Below are 15,669 nucleotides of genomic sequence, written 5' to 3' on the forward strand. Positions count from 1 at the left end.
GTATCTGTAATTTAACCAAACCTCGAGGGGTGTATATGTAATTTGCCCAAAAAATTATTGCCAAATGCAATTCATTTAACAAAAAAAAGTTAAAAAGTATCCGGTCCAATCCTATAAACTTAATTATCAATCTCAAACATTTGAAAATGTGGATGGGATGGGCCACCCGGGCAATGGCCGCCCTATGAGCCTAATTATCAATCCTAAATCTTTAAAAATGTAGATTAGGTGGGCCACTTGGTCAATGGCCACCCCTCAATCTCAAATGTTGGTATTTTGTATTTTCATTTTCATTTTCATTTCTCGAGTCATTTCTTGGATTCTCTTCTTCCTATTCATACTCTATCAAGGAAATTATTTAATAATTTCAAAACATCGCATGGCTATACTTTAAGTCAATTATTAATTATTTAATCTTATGTTATTCTCTCATTCCTAATATAAATTGTGGATCCCTGTCTATCTCTACCAATTAAAAACTTATGAAACATCACGTATTCATATTCTGAAAATACTGAATAATCACCCTCGATCAAAAATGTATATAGCATTAAATCTCAATTGGTGAGATGTTTTTCTTCTTCTTATTTGTGCGAGAAAAAAATATCAAATAAGTTATATTTTTTTCATTAAAATACCATTAAGTCATTATTAATGATATATTGATAGGATTGAATCATGAGTTAATAGTATTTTTATAAGAAAATTAGAACTTATCTGAAATTTTTCCTTTTTTTCAGAGAAACATTGATACATAAGAATAAATATGAAAAAAAAAAAATACAATCCTAAAGAGGCCACGTTGAAAAGTAATATCACATCTTATTTTCACAGGTTGCCATTGAATTTGAATGAAATAAATTGATTATATCTTATTTAAGCATCGACTTATTTGTTTACTTATAAACTAACTAAATTGATTTATAAAATGCGACCAAAAGATTATATAATAAAGTGTAAGCAAATTATGTAAGTTGAGCCAACACGAGGTCAGCCAGTGCCTTATTGTAGTACATAATTCCAATCAAGCTATTGCTGAAGTTTTCAATACAAAAACAACATTATAGCTGAAGTTTGAGTTCAACCCTTTTCAAAATTAGAACAGGGTCAACTTGGAGCTAATAAACTATCAGTCTTCAATACATTGTTTATCAAGTAGGAAGCCATATAATTAAGCTCCCCAAAGTTCAATTTCACTAGTTTCTTATCATGTAAATAGAAATGGTGCATCAATCCTTTCTTTTATTAAGCTTTGGCACATGTTCTTTTTCAGAGTTGGCACGTACAAAATCAAGAGCTTCACCAGCTTGTAACTCTTTAGAGATTCGAAGATTTCTGTAATCTAGGTAAAAGAAAGGAACATACAAGCACGGGTGTGAGAAATCCACTAATTCTGCGGGGGCTTCCACTTTTGCCTCCTTTGGTCCCAACAGAAACGAAGCAATTGACATTCTTGTTCTTGGTTCCTTGCATACTACTCTATGCTTCACATTGCATAATCTCCCATTACTCCATACCTTTTACATTCCGACAAGCACAGGAAAAAAATATCAGCACAATCTGTATTTGTGCAAAAGTGAATTCAATATTGCTAGACACCCACAATTTGGACTCCTAACAATGACGTGTGGCAAAAGAGATAGGCCCCCATATAATTGAATATATGACAAATTAAAATTTGACATCTATCACAATGAGAACTAATTTTTTTGGAACAGGTTTTGAGACGTATCTAACGACACCTTTTGCTGCTGGGTTGCAGACAAAGTCATCCCTAGAATTGAAGAACTCCCGCGAAATCCTTTCCCTTAATCGTAACTATTTAGACAGAAGATTTTTTGATATATTGAAAACAAATAAAAACTGATGTATTTCAGACTGTTTAGTATCTATTGATGAAAAAGACATACATGAAAGATTAGTTTGAGAGAGTGAGAGAAGCTAGAGAGCAATTGAAAGAAAGAAGAGAGCAATTGAAAGATGTTTCTGTATTGTATGTATTAACTACAAAGAGTAATGAACTCTCTCTTTATAGAGAGAAGAAAGGTTACATTGGATACCAAATGACCCACTTCCACCGAAAGCATAAAGGAAAGCATAAACCTATACAATTAACAATTATACTAAAGCTAAAGTTATTCAATTAACAATTATATTAACAGCCCCCCGCAAACTCAAGGAGGGAAAGCATCAACCAAGTTGAGTTTGGAAACAAGATCATTAAAGCGGCCAGGAGGATGAGCCTTAGTGAAGATATCAGCGGGTTGATCGACTGAAGCAATAGGAAGAAGATGAACCGTTCCACAAGTAACATGCTGGCGAATGAAATGACAATCAATCTCAATATGTTTGGTGCGATCATGAAAAACATCATTGTGAGCAATCTGAATAGCACTCCGATTGTCACAGTAGAGAGGGGTAGGAGTAGATGAAGAAACTCCCATATCAGCAAGGAGCCAGCGAAGCCAGAGAAGTTCCTGAGTAGTATCAGCAAGAGCTCGGTATTCAGCTTCGGTGCTAGAGCGGGCAGTGAGAGATTGTTTTTTGCTACGCCAAGCAAGAAGAGAATCCCCTAAGAAGAAGCAGAATCCCGTGGTGGAGCGTCGATCCGTAGGATCCCCAGCCCAATCAGCATCGGAAAAGGCACGTAGGTCAAGAGAGGAAGAAGCCGAGAAGTGAAGACCATGGAACATAGTGCCTTTGAGGTAGCGAAGGATACGGAGTAGAGCAGTATAGTGGGGAGTGCGAGGAGCCGACATGTACTGACTGACAATGTGAACAGCATAGGTAATGTCAGGACGAGTGACGGTGAGATAGACAAGACTGCCGACGAGCTGGCGATAAAGAGTAGCATCAGAGAGAAGAGTTCCATCGAGAGGAGTGAGACGAATCTGAGGATCAACCGGAGTAGAGGCAGTTTTGCAATCAGTAAGACCAGCACGAGCCAGAAGATCGGATGCATATTTGGCCTGGGACAAATAGGAACCAGTAGAATCATGAGAGACTTCAAGGCCTAAGAAGTAGTTAAGAGTACCAAGGTCCTTCATCTCAAACTGTTGGTGGAGAAATTGTTTGAGGTGGAGAATACCAGCTATATCATTACCAGTGATAATCATATCATCCACATACAGAAGAAGAAGAGTAGTACCATGAGAAGTAGTCCGTATAAAGAGAGCAGAGTCATAGGAGCTAGAGGTGAATCCGAAGTCATGAATGGTAGAACTGAACGTAGCAAACCAAGCACGAGGCGCTTGCTTGAGACCATAGAGAGCACGCTGTAGTTTGCAAACCTGATGAGGTTGAAAAGTGGACCCAGGTGGAGGGTGCATGTAGACCTCCTCAAGGAGATGACCATTGAGGAAAGCATTTTTGACATCCATCTGAAAGAGCCCCCAGTGGCGAGCAGTAGCAACAGCAAGTAAACTGCGAACAGAGGTAAGCCGAGCAACAGGAGAGAATGTCTCCTCATAATCAATGCCATATTCTTGGTTGAAACCCTTGGCAACAAGACGAGCTTTGTAGCGTTCAATAGAGCCATCAGAATGTGTTTTGATTTTGTAAACCCATTTGCAGCCAATTGCAGTCTTGCCAGGAGGAAGATCAACAAGATCCCAAGTATGAGCTTTATCCAAGGCATGGAGTTCATCAGTCATAGCTTGCTGCCAAAGAGGATTAGTACAAGCCTCACGATATAAGGTAGGTTCATAAGTAGAGAAGGCAGCAGATCCAACAATATAATCACGAAGATGGATAGGAGGTTGAGTTACCCGACGTGGTCGACCCGTAGGAGGATCGGTGAGAGGAAGAGCCCGTGGAGAAGGAGGTGTGGTAACAAGAGGTAGACCTTCAGGTAGAGCAGGCTGGACAGAGATGATGTCAGCAATGATGTCAGCGGCGCACGTTAGCAGAGTGCAGGGAGGAGCACGTTAGCAGGAAGGCAACGGCGCATGTTAGCAGACAGGTGCAGGCGCGGCGCACGGTAGCTGGTTTGGCGCACGCGGGTGCACACTAGCAAAGCGGCGCACGGTACGCGTACGGTAGCAGGCGCGGCGTATGGGAGCCGCGGACTTGTGGGCGCGTGTGGGCGCGTGGCGGAAGTGAGCGACAGGAGTTGGCGCGTGTGAGAGTGGTGGCGGACGTGTTGACGCGCAGAGGATAAGGGCGGCGCGTGTGGGCGCGTGTTGGCTTTTCTGAGAACGGGCTTGGTGCCGTTGGACTCAGGAGAAAATTTCGAACAGGTTGATGTGCTCTGATACCATGAAAGATTAGTTTGAGAGAGTGAGAGAAGCTAGAGAGCAATTGAAAGAAAGAAGAGAGCAATTGAAAGATGTTTCTGTATTGTATGTATTAATTACAAAGAGTAATGAACTCTCTCTTTATAGAGAGAAGAAAGGTTACATTGGATACCAAATGACCCACTTCCACCGAAAGCATAAAGGAAAGCATAAACCTATACAATTAACAATTATACTAAAGCTAAAGTTATTCAATTAACAATTATATTAACAATACATAACCCAATCCAACAGATTTGACTACTGTAACAATTGGTCCGAAAACATGGATCTGGATCGTTTGTCCAGATTTGGTGTGTCCATAGGAAAGGATTAAATGGTTGAGATAAAGCAACGTAATAATTTGAAGAGTATAGCGCATCTTTTATCCATACGGTGTCGTTTTTCATCCTAAAAGGGTAGATCAATTTCTGCCTTTGTCAATTCCATTAAATTAATTAATTAATTGGTTGGCTCACCAAATAAATAAATAAATTGGTAGATTTTTATATGTTAAAATAAAAAATTATTATGGTGCAGCACAATGTTTAAATCTGAGATATTGAATTTCATTAAGAACACACTTACTATTTAAGCAATTTATATATTATGATATTAATTTTTTTATTATTTATTTTTATTTTTACTTACACACGCATCGGATGTGTTACCAGCTAGTACTATTATTAAGTAAACGTCTCAATTGGTATAGTGAAAATTTTACTCTCTACATGTCACGTGGCAGTGTTTTCATTTTAAAAAGAAAAAAATTATAATGCCTAAAAAGGTGGGAAGACTTGGACCCATAGAAGACTCATACCACTTAAGCTAAGGACACGTATCGCCTGTGTCACCGGCTAATATTTTTATTATACTACGATATGCTGACACTAAATCTGAACGAAAGATCCAAATTCCGAAAACATATCTATCTTGAAAAATCTAGAAATCCCCTAGATATTGATTTGTGATTATGTATCAATTTTAAGCAGAATATAACAATCTCAATCAAACAATCAAGACAAAGAGACACAACGATTTTACGTGAAAAAAACCACAATTGGACACCTCTAACTGTGATAAAAAAATCACGGGCAACAGTCACAAAACAATCCACTAAGAAGATTTAAAGGAATTACACAGGTATACTCTCAATTACCTAGCGAATCCAGGTCTAATTGAACCAACCTCTATGTGCCTCTTCCAACCCGTCTTCACCTCGGAATTGTCTTTACGATGAGCCACCCCGGAATCCACCAAAGCTTCAGGCTCGAATTCTTCAGAATCCACCGAAGAACAACTCTCTCTTTTGTAGAACAAAACACAACCTTTGATGTACTCTCTTTAAACCATGAGTTGAATACTCAATAAAACATCAAAGAAAACTCACAAAGTATCCCCAGATATAAACCCTAAAATCCAAAAAGAAGATCTGGAGTAGTTGTGGAGTCGTATAGTTTTGGGGGAAAACCAACTACTTATAGAACACCAAAAGTAATCCTAGATTTGGAAGAAAACCCAATCTTTATTGAAATTCCGAAAACTGTGTTCGAGCGTCAGTTTTGACGCTCGAGCGTCGAATCACACCATCCAGTACTTTTTCAGGCATAACAGAGATACTGTGAGCTCGCAAACCCCGCTCGAGCGTCACTTTTCCCGCTCGAGCGGGAAGGCCAAAACTGGAAAAACTGGAAAAGTATAACATGATCGGACAGGCAACTTTGAATGCATTTTTGCATTTTGCTTCGGGCCGCGAGCTGACCGGGCAGCTCGACCCCCGTAATAATCAGCGAAGTGGCAATCTTGAAAATATTAGCATCACAAACTTCTCTTAAAGGCTTGATTCGGGTTGGATTCGCATCTAACAACTCATAGCCTCACTGAAATAAAAATGCGAATAAAAGTACAACTCAAAGGAGTTTTGTCAAACGGGATTGCCAAGAAATAAAACCTAACAATCTCCTCCTTTGGCAATGCCGTGACAAAACACACCTAACAAATAAAATCCTAAACACCCCAACCCATTACAGCCAACAAAAGCCAACTTCTTTCTCAAGGTCGTGATCTGCAAAACAGTTATTAGTGCCACAATCTCCAAAACAACTATTAGTCCCATAAGAATATATGAATAAGCAATAGACATATGACACGATTAACTTGTAACATGAGATGGAAAACATGAATAGATGAAAACTAAGACTCATGAAAAACAACTCTCAAACAACAAAAGCAAGATCATAAACCACACAAGCAATGATATGACAATGTAAATACCAGGAACATACAAGAAGGGCAAATAGTGCATAGCAACATGCAAAACATATAGCCAATCTCCCTTACCAAACATATCAAAGTGTTCATACTAAACAATTCTTGCAATGAAAAACCAAACTCCATTACCAACGCAAATCAAGATGAACTAAACTCCCCCTCACTAAAATGAACCACAAACACTGAGTGAACAAGAAGAAAACGACAAAAATAATATGGTGGAGCAATCTAAAAATTTCAGATTAGTACCTTAAAACACACAAGACTATCCAAGAAGCACCATTACAAGAAAACACAATGTGCACAGTCTGTAGAAAATTCCTCATGAAAGAAAGTGATGCATTATGTGAAAAGCATAGATCCCATGAGAAAAGTGTGTGTGTGACTCTTGGAGTTCGACAAACACTAGATTCAATCCTAGTAGTGATCTGAAAGTTGGACCTCCGACAAGAGAATCTTAAGCACGACAAAGGAAAGTCAAACCACTAGGAATCAAGGGGTATTTGGTGAGTAAAGGCGGAGGCTCCCCCTCAATCAATGAATTTTTTTTTTCTTTCTTGTGCACATTTTTTTTTCTTTTTCTTTTTCCTTTTTTTTTTCTTTTTCTTTTTCTTTTGCACAATCATTGGTGGCTGACACGCTTAAGAGTATGGAAACCGAACTAGAGAAGCATGGATATAATAAGGATGGCCTGGTTGGTGACTCTGAGGTAGCCTTTTCCTCATGGCTAGACTGCAAAGATTTAAGCGGAAAGCCATGGAGATGCAAAAGGATGGTAGGTGGTTAAGAGACTCAACATCACCCAAGATATGCTAGTATAGGTCAATTCCTCTAGAAAAGCAAAAGATACAATGCCAGAAGTCCATAAAAAAAATAATCACTAAGGCGGAAGACTCCAAAATTTGCTAATCCAAGAGTGTGTACAGAATGAGACATACTAATCAAAAAACACACACTCCAAAATGAGTAATGACTACAGAAAGCACACATATTTAACATGTAATGGATATTCTCATCAAATCCAATATGCACCAAGGACCACTCAAAAATTTCAAGCTTGCAAAACCATACTAAGAAAATCTTTTTGGGATTTTTTTTTTTTTTTTTTTTTAACCAAAGCAAGACAAAAACTGAACATGCACACATTTTTTTTCTCACAAAAAAAAAAAAAAACACAGAAATCCAAAACCTAAACCAAATAAAAAAAATTAACACAAGTTAAGTTTTTTCACCCAAATCTTTTTGATCTTAACAAAATTAGGTCTAGCGGTCTTGGTAAATGTCGTGGCATTGTGAACACCCTCATAAATCTTAGTATTCTGCCTGGACATGTAAGGTTGTCTCCTAACCCAAAAAGTATTCGAATTTTTACCCTTTTGAGACACTCTCCCATGCAACTTATAACAATAAGGGCGAATATGACCATGCAAACCACAATGATGACAAACAAAAACAGGGTGTCCAGAGTGTACCTTCTTTTCTTTTACCTTACCAACTCTAGGAAGTTTGAGAAGTCCATCCTTATGTTGAATTTTTTGTTCTCCCTTTCCTTGAGTTCTTGTATCATGAGATGTTGAAGCACTCTGCTTTTGCTCTTTCTTACCACCAAAGCCAATGCCATTCTTGTCACAAATCATTTGTTGAGATCCAATGATATCCTCCAAAGTCTTTGATCCTTTGTTCCAAAGACCAATGGTAGCCATAGCACACTTGAGCTCTTGCTCTTTCTTGATCATTAGTTCTTCCAAAGCAACTTGTGACATCTCGAGAGATTCAATCTTTTCTTCATACATGGCATGGGTTTGCAGCAGTTCATTCTTCTCTGTCTCACAAGTCAACAGTTTTGCACAAAGAACTTGTCGATCATCAGCTACCTTGATGGCATTAATCCTGGCTTCGGAAATCTCCTCATTAAGTTTGACATTCTCACTTTCACATGCTTTGAGTTTCTTTGTGAGTTTGTCATTCAATTTGAATAAGTTAAGAGACTCCTTATACAACTTTTCATAAGCTTGCTCAAGCTCTTCATGATCACTCTCCGAGGATTCATCATCAGTGATATTCTCAACTGACATCTTCGGAGAATCTGTTTGTCCTTCAGCTTCGGAAGCCGCCATGAAAGCAAGGAATTTTTTATGTCCCTCTTCGCCTTGATCTTCGTTGTCACTTTCATCTTCATCAGATTCTGATTTATCATCCCAAGTGATAGCGAGGGCTTTCTTCTTCCTCAAACGAGTAGGGCATTCTGAAGCAAAGTGGCCAAATCTTTGGCATTCATAGCATTGGAGTCTTTCAGAGTTCCCTTGTATCTTTCCTTTCTCCTTCTTGGCTATAGGATTAATTTTGAGTTTATCTTTGCCTTTAGATTTATGAGAATGAGTAGATTCCAAAAGATTAGGATTCTTTTTCAAAAAAGATTTTTTAAATTGTTTAACAAAAGCAGTCGTAATCTTGGAATCTATCTCGCAATCCTCATCAGAATCCTCTACCACTTTATGAGCACTACTATAAGCAATAGTATCTTTTTGTTCTTTTGAAATTCCTACGTGCTTCATAAGTTTGAAGGTTTCCAACCAACTGATGTAGCTTGAGGTTGTCAACATCTTGAGCCTCCTCAATAGCCGTAACTTTTGGTTGGAACCAATCGGGCAAGGATCTCAAAATTTTTTCCACAACTTTGGATTTTGGAATTTTTTCACCTAAATTGAAGTTGGAATTTACAATGTCACTCAACTTCGCATAAAATTCATCAAAAGTCTCACTATCTTTCATTGAAAGGTTTTCGAAACTAGATGTGAGCCTTTGAAGTTTTGAGCGTTTAACAGAAGGAGTGCCCTCATGAATAGTTTGTAAGATATCCCAAGCCTCTTTTACGACTTCACAATTGCAAATACGACTAAACTCTTTAGGTGTGACAGCGCAAAAGAGAGAATTGATAGCTTTACTATTCCAGCTACTATTTTGGTAATCAGTTGTGTCCCATTTATCAATTGGTTTGGGGATTGTAACTCCATCAACGGTAATTGTTGGTTCGGTCCACCCATTCATGATGGATTGCCAAACTTTTTCATCAATAGATTTTAAAAAAGATCTCATTTGAGCTTTCGAAAAAGAATAATTGGATCCGTCAAGTAGGGGTGGTCGAACCATAGAATTTCCCTCACGAATTGAATCCATTATCACAAATCAAACAAGATCTCGTTCTAAAAGAATTTTTTTTTAAAAAAAAATAGAACGACCTGCTCTGATACCAATTGAAAAATCTAGAAATCCCCTAGATATTGATTTGTGATTATGTATCAATTTTAAGCAGAATATAACAATCCCAATCAAACAATTAAGACAAAGAGACACAACGATTTTACGTGGAAAAAACCACAATTGGATACCTCCAACTGTGATCAAAAAATCACGGGCAACAGCCACAAAACAATCCACTAAGAAGATTTAAAGGAATTACACAGGTATACTCTCAATTACCTAGCGAATCCACGCCTAATTGAACCAACCTCTATGTGCCTCTTCCAACCCGTCTTCACCTCGGAATTGTCTTTACGATGAGCCACCCCGGAATCCACCAAAGCTTCAGGCTCGAATTCTTCAGAATCCACCGAAGAACAACTCTCTCTTTTGTAGAACAAAACACAACCTTTGATGTACTCTCTTTAAACCATGAGTTGAATACTCAATAAAACATCAAAGAAAACTCATAAAATATCCCCAAATATAAACCCTAAAATCCAAAAAGAAGATCTGGAGTAGTTGTAGAGTCGTATAGTTTTGGGGGAAAACCAACTACTTATAGAACACTAAAAGTAATCCTAGATTTGGAAGAAAACCCAATCTTTATTGAAATTCAGAAAACTGTGTTCGCGCGGTCCGCTCGAGCGTGGGACTTCCCGCTCGAGCGGAGACTTCATATTTCGTGATTTCATATAGGCTCCACGCTTGAGCGTCGGTTTTGACGCTCGAGCGTCGAATCACACCATCCAATACTTTTTCAGGCATAACAAAGATATTGTGAGCTCGCAAACCCCGCTCGAGCGTCACTTTCCCCGCTCGAGGGGGAAGGCCAAAACTGGAAAAACTGGAAAAGTATAACATGATCGGACAGGCAACTTTGAATGCATTTTTGCATTTTGCTTCGGGCCGCGAGCTGACCGGGCAGCTCGACCCCCGTAATAATCAGCGAAGTGGCAATCATGAAAATATTAGCATCACAAACTTCTCTGAAAAGCTTGATTCGGGTTGGATTCGTATCTAACAACTCATAGCCTCACTGAAATAAAAATGCGAATAAAATTACAACTCAAAGGAGTTTTGTCAAACGAGATTGCCAAGAAATAAAACCTAACATATCTATTCAGGTAAATAATTGATAAAAAATAAGTGTGCGTGCAATATATCACACAACGCACATTTTAGGCTTGTTGCGCGTAATGGATTCTTTGAAATAAATGAACCCATTCAAGTTTTGTTGATTTTCCAATGTGGGACAATAATAAAGGCAACTATGCAATCAAACAAGAGAAAATCTCAACAAGATTTACCCACCTTAGCAATGTCTCCGAGATTGACAAGAAGAGTTCCCGGCAAAGGCTCCACTACAACGAATGTGCCAGACTTGTCCATGACTTCAAGACCGCCAACATTTTCATCCTCCTGAAGTATGGTAAGGAACCCTAAATCGGTGTGCATTTGCACACCGGAGGAGTTTACAGTCTCGGGGCTGAAGTTGTATTTGTTGATCCTAAATTGACAAGGCCATCCCTCAAATGAAAAGCTAGCCAACCCCATACCTTGAGCTAGCTTGCTAGCAATATCCATAGCCAACTTGTGTATTGCTTGAGCATACATCTGTATAGTTTCTCTAGTAATAATTGCAAACAAGAAAGGGTGAGAAATGAAAACAACTTCCGTGGTAGACATTGCAATACAAAAAGAAGTATGTTCCAATATGTGCAAAACCAAAATATTGCCCTTACTCTTACCCTTCGCCTCTCAAATTTTTCCCCTCATCTTGTTTGAGGTTCATGGGGAATGTTTTGGCATTCCCTTAACAAGGTTTCATACAAAATTAGGAATCAAATTCAGATAAAGTGATTTGCTCATCCAAGCTTCTATTTACATGATATTTTTTCTCTCATTATACCCACATTTTCATTACGCTCAATTAAAATTTTTTCAAATTTTATTGTCTTTTTAAACCCCTCAATGTCCCAAGTTTATGACCAATGGCTTGGCCTAGCGGATAAAATACTCCCGTAACAAGCACGATGCCTGAGTTCAAGTCTTACCATTGTGTTATGTAGTTTCCAAGAGCCGACCTGGGCTAAGGCTAATAAGGCTTGTGACTAGGACCCCAAAAATTAAGTTCAAAAAAAGGATTCTAAATTCATTAGTTTTGTATTATATTAAAAATTAAAAATGATCCAATACTATTTTATTAATTGAGGTCAGTTTGAAGGGTTCCAAAAAATTCTGTTTAGCCTAATTGATAAAAAAAGGCCAATTAAAAAAAAAATTTAAGGATTAGTTGTTAGCCCAATTGAAAAATTAAAATATAAGATATATGTATATGAATTAGTCTTTACCTCAATTCTTTTTGTCCTATTTTTTTTTTTATAGCCTAATTATGTGTTTTTTTAATTATTTTTTTTATTATTTAAAGCAAATTTTTTTTATTATTTTGTAAATACACCTAATCTAGATACACTTAAAAAGTATAACATTTGTGATTTTTTTTTTAAAAATAAATATTTACCAATAAATCCCATCTCACAGACAAGTACTCCAATTAGTTTAAATTTTTTCTATTGATCTATTAAGTCCTATTAGTGGAGATTTTTTTTCTATGTAGTGTTATTTTTTATTTTGGTAGTGTTTTGGTGACAACTATACCTTTTTAATAATATAACATGTATGATGTGATACTTCAATGTAACATGTATTAATGTGACACTCTAATGATGTGACACTTCAAAAAAATTTAAAACTCCTTAGTGTACTTTTTCCAAATGTGACAACGTGGCGGGTATGATGTGACATTCCAAGACTTTTACTCTAAAAAAAATTAAAAACTCCTTCGTGTATTTTTTTCAAATGTGACAACGTGGCGGGTATGATGCGACACTCTAAAAAAAATAAAAATTCTTTAGTGTACTTTTTTCAAATGTGACAATGTAATTGGTTTGATGTGACACTAAAAAAAATAAAAGCCCCTTAGTATAATTTTTTCAAATGTGACAACGTGACGGGTATGACATGACACTTCAAAAAAAATAAAAATTCTTTAGTATATTTTTTTCAAATGTGGCATGTGTCACTCCAACATAACATATATGATGTAACACTCGAAAAAAATTCTAAACCAAACAGAATTATTTATTTATTTTTTTTAGGGCAAATTATATAAATAGTCCCTATGCTTGTGTCACTTTGGTCCCTGATTTTTCAATTGTGACACATTTGACCCTAAATTTTGAATCTTGTTCCAAAGAAGAACAATTGAATATATAATTAGATTTTTCAAGGGTAAAATTGTCAATTTGATAAAATATAAACTAATTTGACAAAATTAATGTCAAACAAATATTTTTGAATTTTTAAAAATTATTTCTACCTATTAAAAATAAAATTATGTAAAATTAATAAATCTTTTAGACATTTATTTATTTATTTTACCAAATTAATTTTTATTATGTGTTTGGATGATAATCATATAAAATTAATTTTAAAAAATTAATCATGTAATTTTTATTAATTTTACATAATTTTATCATTGGTGGATAAAAATAATTTAGAAAAATTAAAAATATTTTTTGGCATTTATTTTTGTCAAATTAGTTTATATTTTATCCAATTGACGATTTTACCTTTGAAAAATCTAATAATATTTTCAATTATCCTTATTTGGAACAAGGTTCAAAATTTAGGGTCAAATATATCATAATTAAAAAGTTAAAGACCAAAATAACACAAATTCCAAACTATAAGAACTATTAATGTAATTAACCCTTTTTTTTTTTATGTATATCTTAAAGGCCTCCAAAAAATTATTTCACCATAAATCTCAAAAACCCAAGACGGGCCCAACTAATTTCTTATTTCCCCATTTTCCTCTTATCCTCACACCGATTATGTATATATATATATATATATATGAATAAATAAATAAATGCTCCAAATATATCCTCATGTCAAATCACACATCTTTTCCTTAACCATCATCTTCTTCTCTCTCTCTTTCCTTCCCAACATCTCTTTTTTTTAAGGTAAAAAATATTTGAGAATTCTAGAGAAAAAGTTCTAGAGAAAGAATTAAGGGTTAGCTTCATCATGTAATGTGATGTTTTATCTTATGTTGTTGTTGTTGTTGTTGTTTTTTTTTTTTTTTTATTATTATTTTTTTTTTCTTTCACTTTACCACATCACTAGAGTGCATATTAAAACTCTATTTTTAGAGTTCTATATCATTGTTCTTTTTAGATATAGTGTTTCAAGGCAGTGATACAAGTGGTGCCTAGGATTTTTCAAATGGTGGAAGGGGGGTAGCAGAGATTGTGGGATGGGAAGAAGAGGTGGTGGGGTGTGTCCGGGAGGGAAGGGGCGGGGGTGACGAATCTGAAAGGTAAGGGGTTTAAGGGTGGTAGTAGCGGTAGTCGAAGAAATGGAGAGATGAGATGAGATGTTAGTGGTCGATGATTTGAAAAGGATGGCAGCAAGTGGTGAAGGGTAGAGAAAGGTGGTGGCTAGTGGTTGAGAAGTAGGTGTATAGAGAATTTTGCGTTTTGAATTTTTAGATTTTTGTTGAAAAGGTAATTTTGTTAAGAGGTAAAATCACAATAAAAAATAAATAATAAATAACGGGGGTAAAGAGGCGAGAACATGGTGTAAATAGAAGCTCGCTTTGCTCGACCTCAACTTCTCAAAAATTATTTTTCCCACTTACATGAATTATTACGAGCGCCTTAACCATTTTAAAACATTTGATCATAAAACAAATGGAAGCAAATATGACACATTTATGAATGCAGGAAAGACTTTTCAATTATCAAAAAGAAATTTTGGTTAATCACAATCAAATTTGTACAATTAATAGGGAAAACATTTAGAATATTCGAAAGAAAAGAAAAAAAAGGTGCAAAACTTTAATATTTAGATTTTGTCAATGCACACTTGAAAAACAAATAAAAATAATAACAATTGATGTGAGTAGGCCCATAAAGGCCATAACCCACTATAACCAACCCAAGCCTACCACTTAGGGCCCAATACATAACCCAACTGATAAGGCCCAGTATAGCTGGAAGTTAACATGACATGAAGGACCAATGATATTCAGACACGTGGCAGGTAAAGAGCAAGTCACCTCACCAAACAAAGATCTGCAAAGTTATTACCATTGCACATCACCATTAATGCAGCCCCTCACAGCATTTATTACGACAACACCTCTCCGTCGGGACAGCACGTAGGTGTATAGAGAAAGGTGTATAGAGAATTAGGTGTATAGAGAAATGAAGGGTAGAGAAAGGTGGTGGCTAGTGGTTGAGAAGTAGGTGTATAGAGAATTTTGCGTTTTGAATTTTTAGATTTTTGTTGAAAAGGTAATTTTGTTAAGAGGTAAAATCACAATAAAAAATAAATAATAAATAACGGGGGTAAAGAGGCGAGAACATGGTGTAAATAGAAGCTCGCTTTGCTCGACCTCAGCTTCTCAAAAATTATTTTTCCCACTTACATGAATTATTACGAGCGCCTTAACCATTTTAAAACATTTGATCATAAAACAAATGGAAGCAAATATGACACATTTATGAATGCAGGAAAGACTTTTCAATTATCAAAAAGAAATTTTGGTTAATCACAATCAAATTTGTACAATTAATAGGGAAAACATTTAGAATATTCGAAAGAAAAGAAAAAAAAGGTGCAAAACTTTAATATTTAGATTTTGTCAATGCACACTTGAAAAACAAATAAAAATAATAACAATTGATGTGAGTAGGCCCATAAAGGCCATAACCCACTATAACCAACCCAAGCCTACCACTTAGGGCCCAATACATAACCCAACTGATAAGGCCCAGTATAGCTGGAAGTTAACATGACATGAAGGACC

General features: G+C 36.3%; 1 protein-coding gene across 1 annotated transcript; it reads right to left on the reverse strand.

Moving 5' to 3' along the window:
- Positions 1–920: 920 nt before the first annotated feature.
- LOC114290127 (2-oxoglutarate-dependent dioxygenase DAO) lies at positions 921–11,843 on the reverse strand. Its single transcript, XM_028234018.2, has 2 exons — positions 11,100–11,843; positions 921–1,517 (listed from the first exon to the last, which is right to left on the reverse strand). The coding sequence occupies exons 1-2, from the start codon at positions 11,472–11,474 to the stop codon at positions 1,230–1,232; spliced, it is 663 nt and encodes a 220-aa protein (XP_028089819.2). The 5' UTR covers positions 11,475–11,843; the 3' UTR covers positions 921–1,229.
- Between the last annotated feature and the right edge of the window lie 3,826 nt (positions 11,844–15,669).

This window comes from Camellia sinensis, chromosome 1, assembly GCF_055761805.1.
Source record: "Camellia sinensis isolate YWXY chromosome 1, ASM5576180v1, whole genome shotgun sequence".
NCBI lineage: Eukaryota > Viridiplantae > Streptophyta > Magnoliopsida > Ericales > Theaceae > Camellia > Camellia sinensis.

What these genes read in the sequence shown, in the direction of transcription:
- LOC114290127 (XM_028234018.2), bottom strand. Translation starts at nt 11,474, where the DNA reads ATGTCTACCACGGAAGTTGTTTTCATTTCTCACCCTTTCTTGTTTGCA. An exon ending in ATCTCGGAGACATTGCTAAG is followed by an intron (nt 1,518 to 11,099) that starts GTGGGTAAATCT and finishes GGAATGTAAAAG; the next exon opens with GTATGGAGTAATGGGAGATT.